This window comes from Protobothrops mucrosquamatus, unplaced genomic scaffold, assembly GCF_001527695.2.
Source record: "Protobothrops mucrosquamatus isolate PMUCROS unplaced genomic scaffold, P.Mucros_1.0 scaffold_11, whole genome shotgun sequence".
NCBI lineage: Eukaryota > Metazoa > Chordata > Lepidosauria > Squamata > Viperidae > Protobothrops > Protobothrops mucrosquamatus.
In genome coordinates, this window is record NW_015386087.1 from 846,965 (window position 1) to 872,791 (window position 25,827).

At 37.6% G+C, this 25,827-nt stretch overlaps 1 protein-coding gene across 1 annotated transcript in view; it reads left to right on the forward strand.

Moving 5' to 3' along the window:
- Window positions 1-25,827, forward strand: part of LAMA3 (laminin subunit alpha 3) — a 104,249-nt gene that overhangs the window by 23,022 nt on the left and 55,400 nt on the right. Inside the window, 18 exon segments of the mRNA XM_029284954.1 lie at window positions 445-587; window positions 1,181-1,281; window positions 1,377-1,530; window positions 3,037-3,197; window positions 4,039-4,147; window positions 7,969-8,060; window positions 8,631-8,802; window positions 10,918-11,044; window positions 11,140-11,279; window positions 12,447-12,562; window positions 12,720-12,931; window positions 13,439-13,643; window positions 15,418-15,562; window positions 17,748-17,888; window positions 19,315-19,479; window positions 19,896-19,997; window positions 22,158-22,241; window positions 24,674-24,904. Coding sequence (XP_029140787.1) covers window positions 445-587; window positions 1,181-1,281; window positions 1,377-1,530; window positions 3,037-3,197; window positions 4,039-4,147; window positions 7,969-8,060; window positions 8,631-8,802; window positions 10,918-11,044; window positions 11,140-11,279; window positions 12,447-12,562; window positions 12,720-12,931; window positions 13,439-13,643; window positions 15,418-15,562; window positions 17,748-17,888; window positions 19,315-19,479; window positions 19,896-19,997; window positions 22,158-22,241; window positions 24,674-24,904 — 2,600 coding nt within the window.

Genomic DNA, 25,827 nt, shown 5'->3' on the forward strand with positions numbered 1-25,827 from the left:
AATTGGTTTCCTCATTTTATGTGTCCAATTCTGGTACTTGTATCCCAACAGCCAACTTACTTCACACAACATTCATATGGAAATTATATTTTAATCTTTGCTTACAGACCAAGATTTCATCTGTAAGCAGAGATTAACTAAAGGTGCTCAGTTCAGATATCACAACAAACTCCAGCTTTAATAAAGCAAAATGTGAGCTTCAAAGCTGGATACAAGAGGAAATATGGACACATGGTTTGTTCTATTCTTCTAAATCACACTTTATTTATATAAGCTCATTGCATTAGAATCAGGCTGCAGAGTCTCCAGGGAATGGTGTCCATGCTGGCAGATCATATATGGAAATGTACTCTTCACTGGTTGACTGTCTAATTTGAATTAAGTAATGTTATTGTTGGGTGAATAATGTTCAATAAATTATTAATTTGATTTGTTTTCCATCAGGGACTGATCAGAGTAAAGACATCTTCTTCCCACTCAGTAGAGAGCCAGCTTTTGTAACTATTCCAGGAAAAAGTTTTGCAGATTCATTTTTATTGGGACCTGGAACTTGGATGTTTAAAATCATGGTAGAGGGTGTCCTTCTGGTAAGAAGATCTATCACAATAATATTTATATTTTTGGAAACTAATTCTTTTCTAGAGTACAAATAAAAGGGAAATGTCTATTCAGGAAATCAGATCTCACACTGGTGTATAGAATGAGTCAGTTACTCTGTTCAAGTGCTGCTACTAGAATTTGATTTATACCTGAGATTCATCCCTGTAATAGCAGTAGGAATCTGATGGATATGGTGAACACAGACCTGTGCTTTTGAACCACAATTGCACATAGGATTATTTTGGAATGTGTTTCAATATGGGTAGATTACATATAGATTGATATCTGTTATGTGATATGTGAATTGTATTGTTAATCCTGAATGGATTCTAGCCTGAACCTTGTTTGCAAATGTATATTATAGCCTTCTCTAAATTGAGTATTCTCAGATGTATGGACTTTTACTCCCAGTTCCCCAGCCAACATTTCTGTTGTTGAGAATTCTGGAAATTGAAGTTCACATCTCTGGAGAATACAGAGGCTGGAGAAAGCTGGTGTATTAGGTAATTTTGTTGAAACTTTCATATAATACATTATTGGCTATTAATATGCTTATGCTAGTATTGTTTTGTCACTTCAGGATTACCTAGTCCTCTTACCAAGTGACTACTATGAAGCATCCATCTTGCAATTTCCAGTCGTACAGCCTTGCACATATTCAGGATATATCCCAACAGATAAGTTAGTATCTCAGGGACATTAATGGATCTTCTATTATGGTTATCTAAAATTTATGTTGATGATCCAGTTAAACACTTTCCTTTTTTATTTTCAAGTTGTTTGCAGTATGAATACTTGCCAGTAGATAAATATCGCTGTGTTTTTGGTACAGAAGTAACATTTTTCTTGCATGGGGGAGAATACCGAAAAACAACTTTCCAACAGCCAACAGTCAAACATCCAGTGATGTCTCATATTAATGGCCAGGAGGTAAGATATCCTTATAGGACAAAATTGGTTACATAGTGCCTACAGTATCTCTTGACAGTCTGTGTAACGGAAAACACCACACAGGATATATATTGTGTAAAAATACTGTAAAGACCGTTCTTGCTTCCTCCACGGTGTCTGTGTATATGTGGTTAGAATGCAGTATTGCAGGCTAACTCTGCCCATTGTCAGGAGTTCAATTCTGACTGGCTGAAAGTTGACTCAGCCTTCCATCCTTCCGAGGTCGGTAAAAAGTGGACCCAGATTGTTGGGGCAATATGTTGACTCTGTAAACTGCTTAGAGAGGGCTGTAAAGCACTGTGAAGCCGTATATAAGTCAAAGTGCTATTGCTATTGCTATATAACCATCCCCCTCCAAATGGGGCACGACAAAATGTAGATCTGTATCTTTCTCCTCTGAATGCTTAAGGGAAGGTGAGCTATTGTTACCCCTCTTCGGTAAATCAGCCAGGGAAAACAATGAATTAAACTAATTTTACTTTATTGTAAGGCTACATCAACAGAATCGTGCAAGTCTAAAAGTATAAACTTCCTACCACCACTGATAACTGCTTGATCAATTAGGGTAGTCCTTCCTATGTTTCTTTTCTTGACTGTTAAGCCACTGGGGGCTCCTGTTTCTCTTGTCTGATTGTTTTCTAGGCAACATCTCTTCCCCTCATTTCCCAAGATAATCCACACATTTCATTACAATTGTATATACAATTCTGATAGCTTCCTTGTTAGCCTATAGATTTGTCACAGTATGTGCCAGATTGATACATTTTAGTTTTATGCATATTCTTTCTGGATTCACGTGCACATTGTAAATTTTGAGGGTAGCTTTCACAAAGCTATGGCCAACAAGGAGCTTATTTTATGACAGCCATTGTAGATGTGAATAATTTAGAAATACTTTTTATTAGAAGACAGACTGATGTGGTTGCTCTACCTCTATTTATTTGTGCTTCAGAATATCTCATCCACTGTGCTTCTCTTTTCCTGGGCAGGTTGGTGAACCAGTGGATGCAGCATCCACTATCTTTGTTTTTATGACTCATGTAAGCCCTAGAGGCCTTCTGAAATACTGCATAAAGATGACACTGGATGCTAGAATTTTGTTTTACAGCACAATACTAAAAATCTAATTAAAATAAAACAGGTAGGGTAGAGATATCTGCAAGGACATGGACACCATGTTGGAAGCTAAATGTATAGGGAAAGTATTAACCCTGGAGAAAGCAGGAGAAAATAATTATCATTTTCCTCGCAAAAAAACATTGACAGGTTTACTTCCCTATTAGCTGAGGTTAATCTGGAGGTTCAGGTAGTATTTGCTAAATTTAAAAAGTGTGAGAAAATACCTGGAACTGCCTGGAAACCCATCTGTTTGACCTGATATTTCTCTCCTTTATTTTAAAAAACTAGGTTGTTATTTAGTGTATGAAAGAAGAAGCCACCTCCATTACTCTGATAACATCCAAGCATGATTTGAATCTTCTTTAGGTGAATCTACAGATCAAACTGAAGGTTCCCCAAGTTGGCCGCTATGTAATCATCTTTGAGTATGTCACAGATCATGACCTAATTTATGTAGGTAAAATAAAGACTGAGAGTCTTGGGCAAGTGATGGAGGCTAAAATTAATATATACAGCTGCAAATATAGGTGAGAAAAATGTAATAAGTTCATGTTTTGGGCTTTCATCATCTAAATAAACCTGTGTTTTCTTCTTTCTTTCCTGGGATTCTTAGTTTCCAATGCATTCCTTTTCTTTATCTCCTTTATTTTTCCTGATAAAAATAGCGCTCTTAATAACATGTATGTTTCTCAGGCTCAATTCTTTGCCTCTGCTTAAAAAAAAAAAAGCTGTAGTTTCTTTCTCATGCAAATAGTTACATACCATTAATTAAGGGGTTTTTTCCCCTTGTATAATTGAAGTGTGGATAATATGTAAAAACTGAAGATTGTACTTGTTACACTGAAATGAATATAGGAATATTCAGATTCTACTTCTTGAGATTAATATTATTATATTTGCATCCTGCCTAAGGGGATGATTTCCAGATGAATGAAAGGTATTTTGATTGCTATTTCTATTGTTGAACTATAGCAATAACTCAAACATTTCTTTGTATGGTCGGTCACTCATGAAGATTGGGAAATGAAACCAGGAATGGAATTATGGGCAGTTGTATAAAAGCACAATTTGGTTTTTTAAAAATCCTATATTCCTGGATTAAATACATAACTTCAACATATCTTTTTTATTAGGTTTTGAATGCACATCTGCAGCACTTTTTGATACCATGGATTTAGTTACTAGAATCCTGTTGTATCCCACGCAGTCCTAAAATCTGTCCACCTGGTTGTGACTCTGTTCAAATCAATCTTNTTGGGTGATAGCTTTATAGAGGAGAAGTTCAAGGCAGAAAAAAAAGCAAAAAACTTCTTTGGAATTAGAGAATATTAGGACCTAGTTACTAACTGCTTTTAAAACCTATTCCAGCTTCCTTTGTCGCAGTGTTGTGATCGATGATATGGCTCGTATTGCAGTTTTTGACCTTTTGGCTGATACCACATTACATCTCAGGTCATCAGCTATAGATTTTCTACTGGTAAGTTTATATATTTTCCTAAACAGAATATCAAGAAAATGTGCCACTATTTTACATAGGAAATATAGGATGCTATCTTATTCCAGCTCAACCAATTATCCTTCTGCTCTATATATCGGAGTGAGCAGCTCCCTAGGGTCTCTGGCAAAATCCATTCTTATTGTTTGTTTAAGTGACATGCTCTGTCATTAAATTGTCATAATTAAGGTTGCTGCTAGATGCTAATGAATTCTTATCTATAAACCATCTAGATCACTTCAGAGTGTTTTGCATGCTTATCTTTTATTTTATTTTTATTTATTTTTTATTTTACAAAATAAATCTTGTTATGCAGCCAAAATCATCTGGCATGGGAATCATCTTGTTGGGACATTTCACAAGGAATTTTTAGATTCTCCAAAGTGTCAAGAGTTAAATTCTCAGCAATTTGGCGTTCATTTTTACGACTCAGGCTAGATTCCATATTTATCATTTGGGTCTGAAGCCCAAGACAATAAGATTTAAGGCAAGATCCTTGTCTAAAATCCTTTACCTGGATTAGAAAGCATCTGGTTGGCCACTGTTGGATACAGAATACTGAATTAGATAGCCTCTTATCTGGCAGGACTCTCAAGGTTGTTTTTTTTTTTAATTCATACATGGAAAAACCATGAAAGCTGCATGAAGGACCAAGTCACCTTCTGTTTGTTTGCTCATTACACTTTATGCTGTTCTAATTTAAAACATCTGAATCTAAGCAGTTAACAAAGCAGTATACTGTACAATAAACTATAAAGTACATATAATATTAATAAATCAAAATTGCAATAAAATCACAATAACAAGAATACGGCTAGTCCTCGACTTACGACCATAATTGAGCTCAAAATTTCCGTTGCTAAGTCAAGACATTTGTTAAGTGAGTTTTGCCCCATTTTATGACCTTTCTTGTCGCAGTTGTTAAGTGAATCGCTGCAGTTGACAAGTTAGTAACACAGTTGTTAAGTGAATCTGGCTTCCCCGTTGATTTTGCTCGTCAGACGGTCACAAAAGGCGATCACACGACCCAGGGATACAGCAACTGTCAAATGTATGAACCAGTTGCCAAGAATCTGAATTCTGATCACATGATCATGGGGCTGCTACAAAGGTCATAAGTGTGAAAAACTATCATAAGTCACTTTTTTCAGTTCCGCTGTAATTTGAACGGTCAATAAATGAACTATATAAGTTCGAGGACTACCTGTAAGTGTCCACATAGACCCTAGGTATATGAATCTTCCACATTTCAGCCCTCAAATGCTGGCTTATATAATCACATTTTCACTGATTTCTAAATATTGGCAATGAGGTTACTGTTCTTATTTCTAGGAGGGCTCTATTTCCACAGGAGGGAACTCCAATAGACAACATTTCTTTCTGAGTCCACTCTCTCAATACCTCTTGGGAAAGAGGACTCCTTGCAGTCTACTGGCATGCCTTAGGCAGGCAGATTCTAATTGGAATAAGTGGTTCTGTTAATATCCAGGCCACAAGTCATGTACAACTTTATAAGTTAATCCTTGGTACCTTGCTACCTTGAGTTCCTGTTGTTAGAACTACTGAATGTTAGTTAGAACTGTTGAGTTCTAAGTTTTAACTACTGAGTTAGAACTACTAAGTCATTCTAAATGTCCATGTTCACCAATGTCTGTAGAAAACTACAGTCCCACTTATGAAGCAATTCTTTTGAGATTTGTGGAACGTGGAGGCACAATTGAAGAAGATGTCAGTTGTGATAAGTTCTCACCTCATATAATGCTCATCATCACAATCACTGAGCCACAATTTTGTAACTATGCGTGAATGGAGGAGGGAGAAAAAGGCAGTGGTTTTATCTCTGCCCACTATTGGCTTTCTTGTAAGATACAAATGTTTCTATGTTTCAGGCAGAAACTTTGGATACATCTGCATTTAGATTTCAAAAAGCTGCTGCAGGTTCTTTGTTTTAATTCTCTTGAGATGTATATGAAAAGGCAGGATAGGTAGACAGTTAACTTCCCAAGCAAGTGATTAAATATAGAATTAACTTTTTACAAGTTCAGTTTTTAGACTTTGAACTCCTCATTTAGCCAGGAATCTAAGATGAGTTAAAATGTCTTGAACTGCTTTTTTTTAAAGAGGCTGCAGCAACCTCCAAGTATTCTCCCCACATCTCTCTACTCATAAAAGCTGTTTTCTCCATGTCTGCTTTGGTGTCTGTCTTATAGCTTTACCCAGTTGTCATGATTCTATCTAACTTTCTTCCTTTACTGCCTGCCCATCTCCTTTTATATCCTTCTGTCCATCAATGGTCCTGCTCCCAACCCCAAATCCAGCTTTTCTACACTTACAGCCCAAGACCCTTCCCTTTTCCTTCCATCTTTACTTCTTGTTAGCATTGCTACAGGGGACTGAATTCAAAAGAAGTGTAATGAGAAATGTAAATGTAAATATATATGGCTATGTGCGAATATTGTATTTTATCTGCCCAGGAGACAATATAGGTAGTCTTTGTTCAGCAACTAATTGCTTGGTGACTGAAGTTACAACAATACTGAATAAGGACTTACAATAAGGACTTGTCGTTGCAGCTGTTGTATTGTCTCTGCGGTCACATGATTGTAATTCAATTGCTTGGCAACTAGCTTACAATTATCCCATAGCAGTGTCTTACAGTCTTGTGATTAACATTTGGACCCTTTACTGCCAATTTCCAACATGTCAATGGGGAAACTGGCAGGAGTCATAAATGATTATCATGTGATATCACACCTAACAACCATGTGAGATTCACCTAACAATGGCCGATGGAACTGTTGGAATTGCCTTTGTAAGTCAATGCAGACACATAGAATAGCAAAGTTGGAAGGAACCTTGGATGTCTTCTAGTCCAACCCCCTGCTCGTATAAGAGACAAGTTGTCATACTTTTCAACTGCATCGCTTAGCAATGGGGTTGCTGGTCCTAGTCACGATCATTAACTGAGCACTTCCTGTATATAGGTATATGATTGTATATATTGAGTGCTTCCTGTATATAGGTATATGATTGTATATACGTGTTTTTATGAATGCAGAAGACAACTCAAAGGAATTAGTTTCAGAGCCTCACTTGACCATGTAATTTACTGAGTAGCTTTGGGCCAATTCTCTCTCTCAGCTTACCTAGAGGAAGCCCCCACATGAGCCACCTTGAGCACTCAGAAGAAAGTCAAGCTGTAAATGTATAAATAGTTTTTCTGGAACCATACAGTACACTAGATAAAACAATCACTTCTCTAGAGATTCCTCTCTTCAGGTTCAAATACGGTAGTTTTATTATAAAATCTTTACTGCCACCTTTTGGGTATATGAAGATTTAATCTTTCTGTGTCTTCCTTCTTTCCTTAACAAAAGCAAATGAGCTGTCTAAGACAATACAGTGAGTAAATGTTGGCCAAGTTAATCTCATGCACAGTACACTCACACATCCTTCTACAAAAAAAACCTGTAGGCCAGGGGTCTTCAAACTTGGCCCTTTTATGACTTGTGGACTTCAACTCCCAGAATTCCTCAGCCAGCATGCCTGGCTGAGGAATTCTGGGAGTTGAAGTTCACAAGTCATAAAAGGGCCAAGTTTGAAGACCCCTGCTTTACACCAACAAGTCCTGTATTCACAAGTCTCAACAAACTGTGTTAGCTTTTAGCTAGAAAGCTTTCTTATCTTTACTTTTTCTAGAAGCATAAATAGAAGTTTAAATAATATTCAGCCCCATTTTCACATGCTGCTGTTAACCCGTTAATGGGGAAAAAGTTAACAGGCACATTGTCTTTCTTTCCTAGCACAAAATTTGCATTATTCCAACTGAGGATTTTTCTCTGGACTATGTGGAACCTCAAGTTTATTGCATTGCAACATATAGCCATGGTTTAAGGTAAAATACTTCCTTCCCTTTTGCTTTCCTCAGAAGTGAACTTTAAGACTTAATAATGTTAATATTCTCAGTTTGCTCAGCAGTTTGCAACTAGTTACAATGCCCATCGTGCAACACAGCTGTCACTCCATTACTCTTAACATAAGAAACATTGATTGAAGTAGTCAGACTTATTTAATCTTAAGACTTTCCAATACTGCTGATATTTCTGTTTAATAGGTAAATTATGCCATTTTGTCTATCAAAGGATTCATATTCAAAAATAATTTTGCTATTTAAGACACCATATGGTAAAAACCTTTTGGTTGTGTCCTAAATGCTGACTGTACAGCTGAACTTGAGTTAATCCAATTCTCCTGATTCACACACCACACTGAACTTGCAACTATGTGGCAAGGATTAGCACAACATGCTAGGGTAAATGTTACACTGGTTTGCAGTTTGGTTGTTGTGGGAACAGAGTTATTGACTTCACAGTCTATATTTTGAGGCATATTTTATTCTGTTCAGTGAGCATTTTTAAAGCATGCCATATTTGACATTTATTTGGCATTTTTTCTGTCTTTAAAGTGCCTCCTGTATACCATTGCAATATGAAAAGCCTCTTGAAGCTGTAGTTTTGGATGCTCGGAGGAACAGCGAAGTTGTAGAAGGGTCAAGACATGTGGTCTTCGGGGATTCATTGAGTTCTCCTTTATCCTCTTTTCACTCAGCTAATGGTGTGACTCTGTCTTCCTCACAGGTAATTTACCTTTTGCATTAAAGGTAGAAAAAGTCCAATAGGGACTTTCAGCCTATTGGTTTGTAAATATTAATCTTACTTGCTATGAAATTGAAGGCCTATAGCTGAAGTTAAGGGTACTTCCCTTAACTGATTTGCAAGAAGCTGACATCTAGTAAAGAGTTCCTTCTTGATGTAGTAGCTCAGATGACTCTTGAAGCTCATATTCCATTTGGCTCTTTTTATAGATATTATGATTTGTGTATATGATCAAATTTAGCCATTTTGTCACCTGACTTTGGAGATGAATACCTCGTGACTTTCTGTTTATATCATTAGAAAGTCAGTATTTATTTATTTATGTGTTTATTTATTTGTTTGTTTGTTTATTTATTAACTTTATTTGCTGCCCATCTAATTTTGAAGCGAGTCTGGGCAGCTTACAGCATTAAAATTGATAAAAATGGAGTTACAAAGATAAAAAATACAGTTGAAAGATGGGAAGATAAGGAGTAGGATGTGCGGGGTAGATCTGGGATTTTCTCTTCAGCCACCTCCAATGTGATGCTCCCCTGTTGGAGCCCCAAACCATCCAGCAGAGCTAAGTCTGCAGGGCCTTATGGAAGGTCAGACGGGTAAGAGCCAATCTCGTCTCAGGGTAGGATGTTCCAAAGGGTAGGAGCCACAGCAGAGAAGGCCTTCTCTTGGATCCCACCAGCTGAAAATACTTGACTGATGGGGCCTGGATGGGGCAGGTCAGTCCTATCAGGATGAGATGGTTCCTCAAGTATCCTGGACCTATGCCATGCAGAGCTTTAAAGGTAATAACCAACACCTTGAATTGGACTTGGAAGCAAACCAGCAATCAGTGCAGTTCGCAGAGCAGTGAGGTAACATGGGCCACCCTAGGGACCCCAAGAACTGCTCAGGCCACCATTCTGTTCTAATTGAAGCTTCTGGATGCCCTTCAAAAGTAGCCCATGTACAGTGCATTGCAGTAGTCCAAACGTGAGATGACCAAGGTTTGAATGACTGAGTGTAGGGACTCCCAATCCAGGAAAGGCCACAACTAGTGCACAACACAAAGTTGTGTTGTGACAGTCACCTACTCTGTGAGCAGGAATCGCATCTCCAGGAGACCCCTAAGTTGCAGATAGGGTCTATTTGGGGTAGTGCAACCCCATCCAGAATTAAGGTAGTTAAAGTCCTGAATCTTGAAGCTACGTGCATCCAAAGCCATTCAGACCTGCTAGGCTTCAGCCGAAGTCTGTTGTCCCCCCCACAGGCCCACCACAGTTTCTATGCATCAAAAGAGGGCAGCAACAGTATTACTTGGATCACTGTGGTGGAGATGATACCTCAGCCTCTGATGGTGAATGATGTCAGTCACCAGCTTCATGTAGATGTTAAACAGGAGTGGAGAGAGTACTGAGTCATGCGACACATCACAAAAAATCGGCCATAGGCTGGACCTCTCACTTCTTATCAGTGCTGAATGAGCCATAAGAAGAGCAGGAGAAAAGGGCACCAAGCTGAAATTTCAGGAGGTGGAAAAAAGGACTATAATCTTCTGCCATGAGACGATTGACTATTTAATATAGTTTATAATAAAATTTTACTATGAGCCACATTATATCAAATTTCTGGAAAAGTTTCAACCATGTTTACTAAAGGAAGAAGTTTGACAGAGGACAAAGAATGGAACTTTACCAGCAATCTGAGAATGCTCTATATTGGTAATTGATAGGTTGCTTTTATTTACAATGTGAGCTTCTATAGTCTGATAGAGAATTGTAAAAAGAAGAGTAGCAAATTGTTATTATGATTTTTCCTTCACAAGGTGCAACTATTTGAAGTCATTTACGGTTTCTAAAAATAGCAGAAGTACCATACAGTTGAAATATTACACTTGATAAGCAGGTTATTTTATTTCTGTTCCATTTAAGTTTTAAGTAATTTCCTGGGAAAGAGAGGGTTCAAACAAAAGTGGGTCAAAAAGTTTTTTTATTAAAGTCTAAAGTTAAATGTCTTCCACTTCATTTTAGTATTAAATCAAGGAAACATTAGTGTGCAAACATAATGTTCAGTGTTCACTTTATGACCAATATATTAATTTCCACATATTTATGTTGATAGAACCAAATTACCCTGAATGGGAGAGTCCCACATATAGGCCAACATGTGATCATTATACATTTTTATCAGCCAGAAAATCCAACATTTCCAGTGCAAGTATCAGTGGATGGAGGACAACTTTGGTCAGGTAACTCAGATTTAACAATGTTTTAGATTTTTTCAGGACACTTGAGTTTTCATCGATTAGATGTGTCCTCATCCCAATTCTTCTAACTGTTCTAGGTTCTTACAATGCTTCGTTTTGTCCACATATTTCTGGATGTCGAAGTCTGGTAATGTCAGAAAATCATATTGAATTTGATATCCTTAAACATGACTTCTCAATCACCATGAAAATTCCTAATGGAAGAACAATGGTATTGGTAAGTTTAAAATATGCGTAATTTTGAACTGAGATAGAGACTATCCAATTACAGTTAGCTAAAGCTTTGACCAAAATATCTTGCAAATGTGTAAAACTGCAATTAAGAGTTTCTAACCTTGATGTCAATAGCTGTGATAACTGCAAATCTAGGGACTTGTAATTCTATATTTCTGGAGGGTTCTGAGTTAGAGAAAATTGATTTGAGCTATTGCACTATGTTGCAAGATTGCTCAGAACTGTATTTTATTTGACCCATGTATATACTACTAAAACTTTCATGTCTGTTTGATTGTTTGTAACCTTTAATTGGACAATTTTAGAAAGTAAAGGGCAAGAATTATTAAACCAAAGTAACTGAAATGGGTTAACTTACAGAATACTGTGACCCATGACTCCTATGGGAATGAAATTTGGGAAAGTTGCTGCCACTTCAACATCACAACATGGCTGCTGTGGTCACTGTAGGATCCTCATTTTCAACATTCCCTGAAAGTTTCCCATAAATCAATGGGGAAGCCAGAAGGAACTAATGTGATTGCTGACACTTCTTGCCACCTTCCCACTAGCAAAGTCTTTGCTTGTGGAAAGCTTGCAAAAAGAAAGTCAAGGGAGAACATGGTTGCAAGTTGTCTCCACTACCTGGCAGCAATCATTTACCTGCCTGCTGAGAAAGGAAGGAAGGAAGGAAGGAAGGAAGGAAGGAAGGAAGGAAGGAAGGAAGGAAGGAAGGAAGGTTTCTGAAATTCTGTACCAGCTTCCCACAAGTCAGTGGAGAAGCCTGCAGGAAATTGGAAGTTGCTTTTTCTCCCACACAATTTCATTTCCCTTTCAAGATTTGCCCTGGGGAAGAGGTTTCCTAACAATTGGGGGAAGAAGGGGTACCAGGGAGCTGTAAGAATGAGAGAGACTAAGGCAAGCCCCATTTAGGAATGGACATTCTCTCCATTCATAATTATACAAATGTTTAATATAATTATATATTAAAGTTGCTTTAAATAAATATTAAATAAGTATTTTAAGTTTTTTTAATCTTTTTAGAATTTAGGTGCAATGCAAGCACTTTTCACATGTGTGCATACCCTTCAAATGCATGGAGACAATCTGGAAACTGTGCTTCAATACTTTAGCTTTCTAAAATATGCAATTTAATTTTATCATTTTAAAGGAGCATATCCTGGTTGTTCCAGCACATAGCTACAGCTATTCACTTCTTCATAAAGACAGTGTGATTCGTTCAACAGATTTCATCAGCCAGTGTGGTGGAAACAGTTTTTACATTGTGTAAGTCACAGAATATAAATAAAAAGAAAGATGGATTATGAATTATGCTAAAAGCATACTAAATAAACACATATTATATAAATGTAAACGAAAGTGAGCATAGCCTTTTTAATAGCGGAACTCAGATGTGCTCTCCTTCTATCCCTCTGATAAACAGCCCTGGCAATTCTTCAGAATTTTGTCAAAATTCAGCTCGATCACTTGTGGCTGCTTTTAATGATGGGGCACTGCCATGCAATTGTCACAGAAAGGGTGCCACCAGCCCTACTTGCAACCCCGAGGGGGGGCAATGTAACTGCAGACCACACATCATCGGTCGCCAGTGTAGCAGGTGTCAGACAGGTTTCTATGGATTTCCATTCTGCAAACGTAAGTAGCCATTCCAAATGGGAGAGGTTATCCACTTTTTGGAATGTTGCCAAAAAAACTGGATATTTTATTTTATTGTTGTTGATTTCATTCTGAATTTAAGGATTTTGCTCAGAGGTATTCATTAAAAACTTCCTGCTTTGTTTGGATGTAAAGAATGGATGAGGAAAACATTCATTCATACCTCAGCTTCTTAAACTGAGATATGATCATCCAGGTACTATCAAGTACTTGAGATTCATCTCTAATCTACGGTATTATTTCTTGCTCAGTTATGTTAAGCAGCTTTTTATGTGTTATTTACATAACATTGGAGGGGAAGCCATGCATTTGATAAAAATGACTACTATTTGTTGAGCATACCTATATTGGATCACGTTTTCATTTTTTAAAAATGAATTTTGGAATGAGATAAAATAAGTTCTAGTGGATTTTTGTTCCAACAAGACCAATGTATGTAATTCAAATATTCTTTGAATATGAAATAATTTGTATTCTTGTTCCCAGCTTGCAGCTGTGGAAGGCGTCTTTGTGATGATGTCACTGGGAAATGTCTTTGTCCCCCACAAACTGTTAAGCCTAGATGTGAAGTGTGTGTGAGGTTGCACTTTGGATACCATCCATTTATTGGCTGTGAAAAATGCAATTGCTCAAGCAAAGGAGTTATCAGTGCTATGAATCCTGAATGTAATAAAATTGATGGGCAGTGCAGGTAACTAAGTTTTTCTATGATGGAATGAATCTTGTTTTTGTTTTTGTTTTTGCACAGGAAGATGCTATAGTTAAAATATTGGACTTGGGAGTTCACTACTCTGGGTCAATCCCTTATTCTCAGTCCCATCTCCTTCACATGATTTTTGAGAGTGGCTTACCAAGGATTTTACTCCAAGTTAATTCTTGAGATGTTCTGTATGAAACATGGGCTCTGCTGCTTTTAAGGACAATGGCTAATGATTGGCCAGGCAGCCCAATAGTAAAGCTAGTGAGCCAGGTTTGCTTTCTTCTATTGTGAAAAGCAGCAGAAGTATTTTACTTCCCAGGGTAATACCATGCAATGAAAGGGGTAACATTGGAACAGCAAACAATGTTTATAGGCCATTTTGTTAGGACATGATTACTAACTGATTCTCTGTTTCAGCTATGCAGCTGTATCTGTCTATAGATACATTCACTCTAGCTCAATGTTTCTCAAACTTGGCAACTTCAACATGTCTGGACTTCAAAGCCTTGAATCCCCACCATGCTGGCTGGGGAATTCTGGGAGTTGAAGTCCAGATATCTTAAAGTAGCCAAGAGTGAGAAACACTGCATTAGCTATATTCTTCTACTAACAAAATACCTATGTCTTAGCATATAATCCTGCTATAAAAAGAATTGGATTGCTCTTATCCTAAAGCTGAGAGTGACCTTTTAATAATCTTTTATTTTGTACTAATTAGTAATTATTTATAATTACAGGAAAACTTTATCTGACAAGGTTTTGTTTTAAACGGAAGGACATTGTTTATTAAGCAACAGATTGCTTATTTCAGTACTCTGGGTACCAAGTGGAGCTAAAAAGGGGCAATTCTTCCATGTAGTTATGCAAATTACTATAGAACATAAATGTGATTGGATACAGTAGCAATGTATTTGATTGGATATAGCAGAGTATTAGATATGTAGTTAGTTAGGGCCAAGCTATGAGATGGGAGCAGAACATAATGAGTAATTTGTGAACATTCTTTTTTGAATGTTTATCTATGGCAGGGGTCTTGCTTGGCTGAGAAATTCTGGGAGTTGAAGTCCACAAGTCATAAAAGGGCCAAGTTTGAAGACCCCTGATCTATGGGGTTTATCTTAAACTATCCTTGGTTTCCAGAGCCCTTCTAGTATTTTTTCCTATCCCATCAACATTCTTGATCTTTCTGAATGTTTTATGGCTAAGCTGATAATTGATTTTTCTCTGACAAAATGTATTTGGAAAGGGAGTGGTGTACTTGTATATTCCAATGTCATTTTCCCGGCTACATGATGATGTAATACCTAAATCAATGTTAAGTTAATTCCACAATCTTTATGTTCCCAGGTTATAATATTTTATTTTTGTTGCATCAAACCTTACCATCCAGTGTACCTTTCTGCTTCTCACTTTCAAATGATTTAGAATGATTCCATTTAAGTCTTTTGATACAATACAAAAATGATAAACCAGAGATCTCTAGCATCATATCTGTTTTTAGTTTGGGGCATAGAAAATAAAAGGAAATTTGCTAGCCACTGGAAAAGAAATGCAAAATGTCATGCTTAGCAAGACAATGTCTTTAAGGAATGGAGATCCACTCAACATCTAGGGCAGGTTTATTTTTTACAGCCATAAATCTAATCCTGCATCTACTACTCTAATACTCTAATAAAATCTGTGCTATGTACCAATCACATCTCCTGGGGGAAAAAAAACACATGTTTTTCAGAAGTGAATTTTGGCCTTTGTTTTGATGTTCAAGATGTCGCTCAGGAATAGCAGGGCGGCGGTGTGACCGTTGTGCTCCTGGTTCTTATGGCTTTCCCGACTGCAAACCTTGTAAATGTAACAGAGGAGGAACAGAACCAGACATCTGCAACCTACAAACAGGAGTTTGCCTCTGTAAGGTCAGATGTTTTGACATTTCAAAGTTTGTGTGATTATTTTATGTGCTCCTTCTTATTCAATTGTAAACAATTCTCATTCTCATAATTATTTTTAAAAATAATATACCTAGACATTTGTCTCTAGAAGTTTTAGTGCAGTACATTGTATAGATCTATAATTAGGTGACACACATGAGAATATGGTTGATTTTTGAGTACAGATTGCATCTCAGTTCTTCAACCGCATTTAATAGGAATGTGGAAGAACTATTAAGAAAAGGTTGAATGGGTTTGTTTATAGATCTCTGTTATTGTAAACAAAATATTGCTAGGAAGTCCCCTAGAGTTATTGACCAGATCATATACCTCTGTTTTTCCAGCAATGTATGTGCTTGCCTAACCTATTTTGTGAATTGAATAAAGGAAAATATGTTGCATTGTTCAATCTAGATATGAATGGGGGCTCATTGAGTGTGGAATTAGGTTTTTGGGAACTGGCCAATTAATATTATTTAGCTGTGATCTCACATTTTAATAACATTTCTGGAATATATGAATTGTTCATTTGATGCCCTAACTATTGTCAAAATGTGATAATATTTCCAGAAAAACTTTCCAAGAGTTACAATGAATAGTGCTTAATTGGTAGTTAGTAATAGGATTGATGATTGGGTATCAGTGAGCACCATATTTATTTCTCCTTATCAGCATACCCTGTCCACTTGTTTTAAATCAAAAAGGCTCTTGATCAGAGGTGTCAAACTCAATTTCATTGAGGGCCGCATCAGCATTGCGGTTGCCCTCGGGGGGCGGGGGTGTATAGCCAGGGTGAGTGCGGCCTACTGGGTGGGCATGGATGGAGTGGGTGTGGCCTACTGGGTGGGCGTGGCCAGCTCTACATCGTTCGCGTCAAGGGTGCCTGGGGGGCCTGGGCAGGAGTGGGACAGATCTGAGGGTCTCTGGCAGAAGGGGGTGAGACCAGGGCAAGTGCCAAGACATGGTCCACTGGAGGAGTCTCACTGTTCCTCTCAGGCCATGCGGGGGGCTGGATGGTGGTGCGGGCTGCCCGGAGCCCTGGGCAGCAGAGATCAAAGGCCCAGCCTGGCCCTCGAGCATCTGCGGCACCAAGCCATTTCCAGATGGCCTTGTGGAGCTAAGACTGAATATGTTTCAGCATAGATGGCCACCACAAAATTGTACATTGGCTCCTGGCTGGCCTGGGCCAGGGCCAAGGCAGCGGGGGCCGTTCCCTCATTGTTTCCAGGATGGCTTCGCGGGACACATGAAACCACTTCGCGGGCCGCATTTGGCCCACAGGCCTTGTGTTTGACATGTCTGCTCTTGATGGATACAGCATCAATTTTCTTCCTCTACTGATCAAATTCTTCAACTGTGTATAATACCAGTGCAAGACAATTTATTTTCCATTCAGATTCCTGTAACTGTTGCAATACGATCAGAATCAAAGCAAAATGCTGAAGTGCACATGCTGCAGTATTATTAATGCTCTGTGCTGTGCTTATTGAACATGTGATGTGGGCAGGCTTCTTCACAACAGTCTTTATAGTCTATATTTTTTTTACTAAGAATGCAGGAAGGCTTTGGACTTTTTAAATTTTCTCATTAATTGAATGATCAGTCCTTTTTGAACTAAAGAGAAGAGAAGAATGTAATTACCAACCTTCATAATTTTTCAGAGTTCTCAGTTCAAAAAGCATTTGGGAATGTACTTATAAATATGTCTCAGGAGAAATATATTAGAAGGACTTATTTACATGCAAATATGTGGGTTTTAAAAAAATAATAATAACGGTAGGATAATATGGAAACAGAAAAGAATAGATGCATTTATTAGTGCAGATCAGAAACAGATTTTTTGTTTCTTATGATTTGATCAAGAACATTAGGTGCATTTGGCGTGAATCATTTAAATCACACAGCAATAAAATTTGTGTCAACAGACTTCAAAGATGCCTGCCTGGAAGGCCCCTTATTTAAACCGATAACTGCATAATGGTGGTGGCAATGGCTGTTACGTACTGAACAAACATTTTCCTTACGAAAGAAATAATTTTAGTAACATCTATACTATTGAGTATTGAAAGACCATGGACTGTCTTGAACATTTACAGCTATTTTTCTCTATATATATTACTGCAAAGTTTTAAGTGGAAACATTTAATGACTTATTCCAAATGACTTATAGGAGAATGTTGAAGGGGTGCAATGTGACATGTGCCGTTCAGGATCGTTTTATCTGGACCCTGCTAATCCCAAAGGTTGTACTACTTGCTTTTGTTTTGGAGCAACTGATATTTGCCACAGTACAAATAAACGTAGAGTCAAGGTACGCAATGCTACATATTTTTTTTCCCTTTGGAGGAGACTACTGGATCAGATAGATGAATATCTGTGATTGGAGTTTTGCTTTGTATGTTAAAAGCAGTGATGTGATTGAGATTGAAATGAGCAGCAGACCTCTGACTGTAGGGTGGCCAGGGGATTGAACTGGCTGTACACAAATCAGTGGTGGCTTTCCAGGTCCCATATCTGTTCATGCTAAGAGCATTACTTTTAATCTTTAAAAAAAAAGCATGACAGAAAGACTTTTAGTGGTCATTAATACTATTCTGTTTTCTCTCTTTGTTCTGAGGACTTTAAGATGCATTTTTCCTTTTTATTTATTTATTTATTTATTTATTGGATTTATACCCCGCCCTTCTCCTTGCGGACTCAGGGTGGCTGACAGCCTGATAAAAACAACTACAGAAATACCCCAAAAACTATCATTAAAACCGAGTTAAAATAAAATATTAAATATTTGGCCTTATTAATTATTAAAATTGCTTTTAAAACCCCTCTAAAAATTTCCCCTTAGGCCAGTCCTGCTTGTTGGAAGAGCCATGTCTTAAGGGCGCGGCGGAAGGAGGGGAGATCCGGGATCACCCGGATCTCTGGGGGTAGTTCGTTCCAGAGGGTGGGAGCTCCCACCGAGAAGGCCCTCCCCCTGGGAGTCGCCAGCCGGCACTGTCTGACTGACGGCACCCTGAGGAGACCCACTCTGTGGGAGCGTACCGGCCGGTGGGAGGTAATCTGCGGCAGAAGGCGGTCTCGGAGATATCCAGGTCCGATGCCATGGAGCGCTATTTTCCTGTGTCTTTATGTCATTGCTGTTCCTTATACTGTAAAGTCATTTCCATCCTGCTGAGTTTAAAGCTATTGTTTTTTCTTTAACTTTCAGCAGGTTTTTGCAAAAACAGGTTGCCTTGTTTGTTTGCCGTGAGCAGAAGTGTTAACATCTGTCACAGCTGCAATGCCCAATGTCTTGTCCCAGAGACCAATGTCTCTCTGGAAATTTTCCTGCTTCTCCAGAAAAGCACCTCACTTGTGAAGCAGGGCAGTTGGCTTTCCAGCATTTACTCCATGTTGCTGGTTAACCCGCAGAAGGAGTTAGTGAAATGTGTTATGTGACTGATTAGTATGCTCTGTGCCACTGCCTTATGATACTGCTTGTGTATTGATGAGTGGACAATTTTGTTACTGTGATGTTGGAAGCAGATCCCCATAGGTAATTTTTACACAGCCAATATTTTGTAATGGCAAGAAAATCATACAGATTTTGTTGGTGGCAGGAACCAGAAAACCTTCTCATACGAGCCAGAGAAGAAAAGGTTTCTACCAGATACCACTCCATCTTGCAAATTAACTTTTGTGTTGTGCAAAAACCTTACTTTAAAACAAAACTTTGTATCTCTCCTCTGTTTTATTATTAGTCCACCGACATGAGAAACTGGCATCTGGAAGCAGTGGGTAATGCCATGAGTATTCCTACAACTTTCAATCCTATTAGCAACAGTGTTGTTGCTGATGTTCAGGAATTACCCCCCTTTCTACACAATTTATATTGGGTGGCACCATCATCTTACTTGGGGAATAAGGTATATGATCCTTTCTGTAATATGTTAAAATTCTCCCATTATCAGCTCCAAACACTATTTTCTCTTATCTTTTTTATTCTATTTATAATAGCCAAATACAGGTGGGGCTCCCAGGTAGCAGACTATAAAGCATAGTTTATGAATTATAGTAGCTGGATTCATACAACATGCTAAGCCAAAACCAAACAAGTCATAGTATCACTTAGAACAAAGTAAATTCAGGCAAAGTAAGTTTCTAGCAAGTGACAATCTGATACATCAATAAAAAGCCTTTTAATGACAAAGGTTTTTTTTATTTTCTTGACTTCTCTGTACCAATATTGGAAATGCAGTTGAAGATATTGTGAAGACTAAATATCAGAATTATCTTACAGTATAAAATCCAATTTCTATATTTCCTGTAATTTGTTATTTAGCTTTCTTCATATGGAGGATATTTAAGCTATCAGCTGAAATCCTTTGGCTTACCTAGTGAAGGCATGGCTCTCCTGAAAAAAAGACCAGATGTACAGCTAATTGTAAGTCAAATAATATATATAAACATGAATGCATCATCTTAGCTTTAAAAATGTTTATCCTTTACCAGCACATTTTCTGTACTTATGTGGTGCTTACTGCACAACCACAATGTGAAAGTATGAAAGTTTGAGAGGTCTTTATTTAAATATGTCATTTTGATGACTCTTGTTCTTTAAGTTCTGTTAATTGTCATGAAAATGCGTTACTAACCATTTTTAGAGGACATGGATTCATGATATGTGCTTGTCTCATCAACCCACTATAGTAGCAGTCTAACTGTGTTCTTTATCCTAATTTTTATGGTTTCTTTGACCACAGGTCTTGGCATATTTATAATTTCTGATGCCCCATTAATGATCTTGATTATGATAGCCCGGTGGTTAGGGCTAGTATCTGATAAGCTCCTACAGTCTAGTTAATGCTGTTCATGCTTCCTTCTTTACATTGGCACTGCTCTCCATGGGCTTTTTAGTAGGGCTGTAATAGAAACTGGACATGGAGTTTCTGTGGAGGCACAAGTAAGCCTAGTGCTGTTAACCAAGTGCTGTGAACACATTATCCAGGTTATTTAAATGCATTGATCAATTGGTTATGTGCCACCATGACAATCTGTCCTTAGACTGATGAAAGACTCTCCTGGTCTTTCAAGTCTTCCATCAGTGCACCCACCACTACTGTAACTGATACTATCTAAGTTGTCTCTTCTCTTTCCTTTTCCGTTTCCCACCATTACAAACTTTCCCCAAAATAATACACATTGGAATGGTGGTTTTCTTGAAGACCACTAGACTTGTTTTTAAAGACATGTTCCGTAGTCTTTCAAAAGACAGTAGACTCTGTAGAAAGACTACAGTAGACTGCCTGTTGATTTTAACTGATAGAGCTTAGTTGCTGGTTCTGTCAAAATTAGTGGGTTATAGGCTTTCTATTGCTTTGGCTGACGAGTAATTTAGGCCACACTTTCTATTTTTTTTATTACTTTGGTATGATGCCATTTTGCCCACTGTACCTTAATAACATTTTACATACTGCATAGATATCTCCTGTTAGTGTTGACTATGACCACTTGCTGCTGGCATTCTTTCTTTTGCAGTACTTTGAAATATTTATAAGCTGAGATGGTGTTGACCAGAATTCTGCCAGTTTTCCCCTTTAACCCAAACGGCAGACAAGTAAACCTCTTTCAAATAAACTAGAAATAGTAGAGTAACATATCAAGGAGGTGCAGGATTGGCACAAATGAAGGGGAAGGAAATGCTCTCAGAGCACCATATGAATTCCCCCCACCTCTTTAGTCAGTTTTCCTTGTCTGTCCTATCAATCTGTCATCTAAGCTACTGTCTTCCAGTAAGCTGGCAGACCCGTGTTCATAAATAGCATGAACGAGAAGTTACCAATGCAGATCACCCCCAGGCTGAAGAGGGACATATATGGTCAATAAAGAAATGAATATGTGAACTAAGAGTTTCCTCTAATTTTGAGTTTCCCCAGCCTGGTAGCTTCCAGATGCATTGATTGTTATAATTTCTGTTATAATTTCTAGCCAGTATGCCATAAACTATCCAGGTTCATCTCTGTCTAAACAAAGTCTTCACATTATTTATACTACTATAGATCTGGCTATCAAACTGATGTAATACTAAATTACTATGCTATGCTTATTCCCTTATTCTTGTTTGTTGAGATTTATTAATACTGAAAGTATTTCTAAAGTTAATACAATGCTAAGAGTAAAAAACATTTCTGATACCACAAAGGTTAATACATTGTTAGTTACATGCATTTCCATTGGCATGTAGCCATAATCATGCAGAAAGCATTATCCTAAATTGCAGATATTTAGGTACATGATTTGCTGGGAGAAAGAGAATTGTCAGTAATGATGTCAATGCGTGATGAAATTCAAAAGTGATAATTATTTACCTCATATACAAGTAATTATATTGTTTCAATATTTTGTTTCATGTGGCTATCACTGTTGGCCTAGTATTTAAAAAGCTCACATTTTGAATCACATGATAAATCCATTTGGCAAGAAGATGGTGGGATATAAATTTTGAGCTAGTAACTTTAATGATGCTAACTCTGTGGGAAGCATGCTAATTTGGTACATAGGTACAATATTGTACTGACATTCGATTTGAACTATTTTTGTACAGGGAAGGGAGATGAAAATATCCTATATAGATCCTAATAATCCTTTGCCAGACAAAATGTATTATGGATCAGTTCAATTAGTTGAGGTAAGAATGATGTTAACTCACTTTTGATAAGCTATGTCATCAAATATTTGCCTATTTTGATCTACAACAGAAAAAGCAAATGTACATGTTCCTGCTCTAAGGATAATTTCCAAGACTACATTTCTGAATATTCCATTGTCTACTGGGAGAAAAAGCTTATAAGCATGCATTAATTGTGCAATAAATATTTCTTTGACATGGTACATAATGAATCTTTATAGTGAGCTTATTATTCAGTAAATAATTGAGAATATTTTCTCAGTGGGAAAAATCCAGCGGTGTGGACCCCAAGATTAGTTTTCATGTGCTACAGAAAAAGATAGCAAGTTTATACTTGGAAGGGAGAACAACATTTTTAATCAGCATTTGGCCACAGGGATAGCGTCCCTGGGTGCAGTGGGTCTTTGGGACTCTGGTGGAGGATTACTAGCTGTGTTGCATACTGGCTCAAGTCTCTTTCCTTCCACTTGCTTTGCTTCTATGTTGTAATTAATCAAAGATTTTAGAGACACTATATGTCTCCAGTGCTTTATCTATTTACGAAAATATGCCTGTTGTGCTACCACAGAACTTCTCATGCCAGAAGACTTTCGGGGGAATATTGCCAGGAGCTAGATTGTAAAGATAGTTTGCTTGGTTACTTATGTGGATACATTTCTTCCTTCAAAACAGAAGAGCAGCATCAGATTATTCTGGCATCCAATAATTTTGTAATATGGTACAATAATGTGTTGCCTTGCAGTTAAGCAACTACTTGCATTGGTTACCTGAATAGTTAAGTGGAGTTCTTGGCTGATTCATGTTTAGACTTGAAAAATAAAGATATTTGGCATCATACTCTACCTTCAATTACAGATGTACTTGAAGATTGAGGCCATTCCAAACTGACATTTTGATGTATGAGACTGAGTTAAACATTAGAACTGAAGATAGGAATTTGAATCTTGCTCCAAAGCACCCTAGAAATGGTCTAACAAATGCCTTTTATTGTAGTATAAGTAAGGAATGAATAGCATTTAATGCAGTTTGCTATTCAAAATGAATAAGAATGGAACCTGTGGACAATATATGCATAGCATCATGCTATATAATATTTTAATATGTTGGAAATGGAAGATTATATACAGTTTTATTTTCCAACAATTCTTCCCTTCATATACCCAACGTATTTGATTCTCTCTGACTGATAGGATAGAGAGTACCTAATAAGATGTCAAAAATGTTTCTGTTAAAGAACATTGTCTTCCAGGGCAGAAGCTTGATAGGTTAATTAGAGAAGAATTTTTTTGAGAATTTAGTGATGGGTGAATGTGTGAATGGATTATTATCTTAGAGTGGGAGGGGTTTATGTCTTTTCATCTTTTGGAGGATATATTGGTGCAGGAGAGATATGAGTACATGAGACAATTGTGGAAGGTGCTTAGGAAGGTGGAGATTATGGTATGACGGAAATAGCAGTTTGTGTACCATTCTTAGGCCAGTTTACCAGTCAAGGCAAGGAAGACTCCCAACAATTTTCCTTCTGCCTCTTTTCTCCTACTTACATACTGTATTTCCTGGGAGATTTGATCTAGGGCAAAAACTGTACTGGGCAAATTGTATAATGTCATCAGGACTAGGTTCTTCCCACCAGCTTTCCAAGTTTATGAGCAGAGACTTGAAGGGTTTTGGAGAGGGCAGTTACAATTGGCAATCATGGGCCTGCCCTAAGTCCTCAGGATAGAAGAGTAGCAAGGAATACCTATTTCCAATTGTAAATGATTTATCAACTATACCTCTTTTTGGAAAAGACCAGCTTGGCCACTACATCTCACATGCTGGTTCCCGCATGAATAGATTGTTATAATACAGGGAACCAATCTTCAATCATTTATATCCCAGTGGGAGGAAGTGGATTCCCCTCCCCTTGTTTTCTGAAGTAAAATCAAGATGTTTTTGTTGACATATATATCGCCAATTGGTTTGCATAAACCAGGGGTCTTCAAACTTGGCCCTTTTATGACTTGTGGACTTCAACTTCCAGAATTCCTTAGCCAGGAATGCGGGCTGAGGAATTCTAGGAGTTGAAGTCTACAAGTCATAAAAGGGCCATGTTTGAAGACCCCTGGCATAAACGAAAGAGCTGTTGCTGCTTGACAACAGAACATTTTCAATATATATATATACTGTGTATATTTTGCTCCCAATTTTCTGTTATTATTTGTTGATTGTACATACTGATTCTACCTTCCATATCATTCCTTTAATTATCTCTTGCCTGATTTTAGTTCTTTGTTGATACAATTATTTGCTAGCAACTTTTCCCCTAGACTCCCAGCATCTGATTTTCATGCTGTCTTTCTTTGAAAATTGATGTCCCTTTTTTCCTGTGCTGTAGGAGATTATTGCAATGTATTCCAAACCCAAATTTCATTTGTATCTTGAATGTGCAGGGGAACTTCAGGCACACCAGCAGCAATAACTTAGTATCTCGAGAGGAGCTGATGATGGTCCTGTCTAGACTTAATGGATTACAAATCAGAGGTCTTTACTTCACAGAAACTCAGCGGTTAACCTTGGGCGATGTTGGTCTGGAAGAAGCCACCAGTACAGGAAATGGTAATATCGCTTATGCTGTAGAGACGTGTTCCTGCCCTCCTGAATATATGGGTGATTCATGTCAGGTAGGAATTGTCTTTCTTTTTGTTCTGCATCACCCGTGAGACATTGCTCAGAATAACAATATTGATTTGCTCTAGCAGAAAGAAAAGATTATTCACAATGCTTTGACATAAAAGTGCAGCAGAGACCTCTTTTTGAACCATCTTAGCAGTTCAGTGAAAAACTGTAATGTATCCACATAAACTCATGTAGAAAATACATTTATTCAAAGACGTGGTAAAAAACCAAGGTAAGCAAATGTACAAAAAATAGATAAATAAAAATAAAATGTAAGACCAACATAATGTAACCCAGTTAATGTATAACTCTAAACTAAGATTTGCTTAATCAGAGTGTATAAATCTCTGTAATTTATTAAAGGGTGATAAATGCACAAGACTTTCCTTATTTTTATAGGCAACTAACATTTAAGATGCAGTTTGTCAGGTTAGAGTGAAAAAAGCTGCCCCCTATGCAGCTTTCTATGCAGCTTCTTCTACCTTTCTGATTACCCTGCTTATTTTTCGATATTATTTCACTACTGATTTGGCAGCATTGTAACCTTGCGCAAAGCAAATATTTTTTAAGATTAGCCTGTACCCGTCTCAGTTTTCTCCTCAAGTTACAATACTGGGCTTGTTGAAAGTCATTTTGAAAACATTTTCAGTTTTATTTTTAAGTGATTTTATAATCTGTGATATAAAATATTCAGCCGATCAATGAGCGTGCATTTAAACCCTTCTTATTGCTCTCTTTATTCCCTAAGCACACCTTGTCAGGTTTGTGGGTTTGTTTTCTCTAGCCTAGTGAAAATACATAGCCAAAAGCTAGACCTAGACACACTCCAGGAAGGAACACACCCTCTCAACATATTTCCTCAGAATTACTCAGCCTGTGATTTACAAGCTGCTTCATCGTCTAGTACTGTCTCACTATGTTCGGGAGG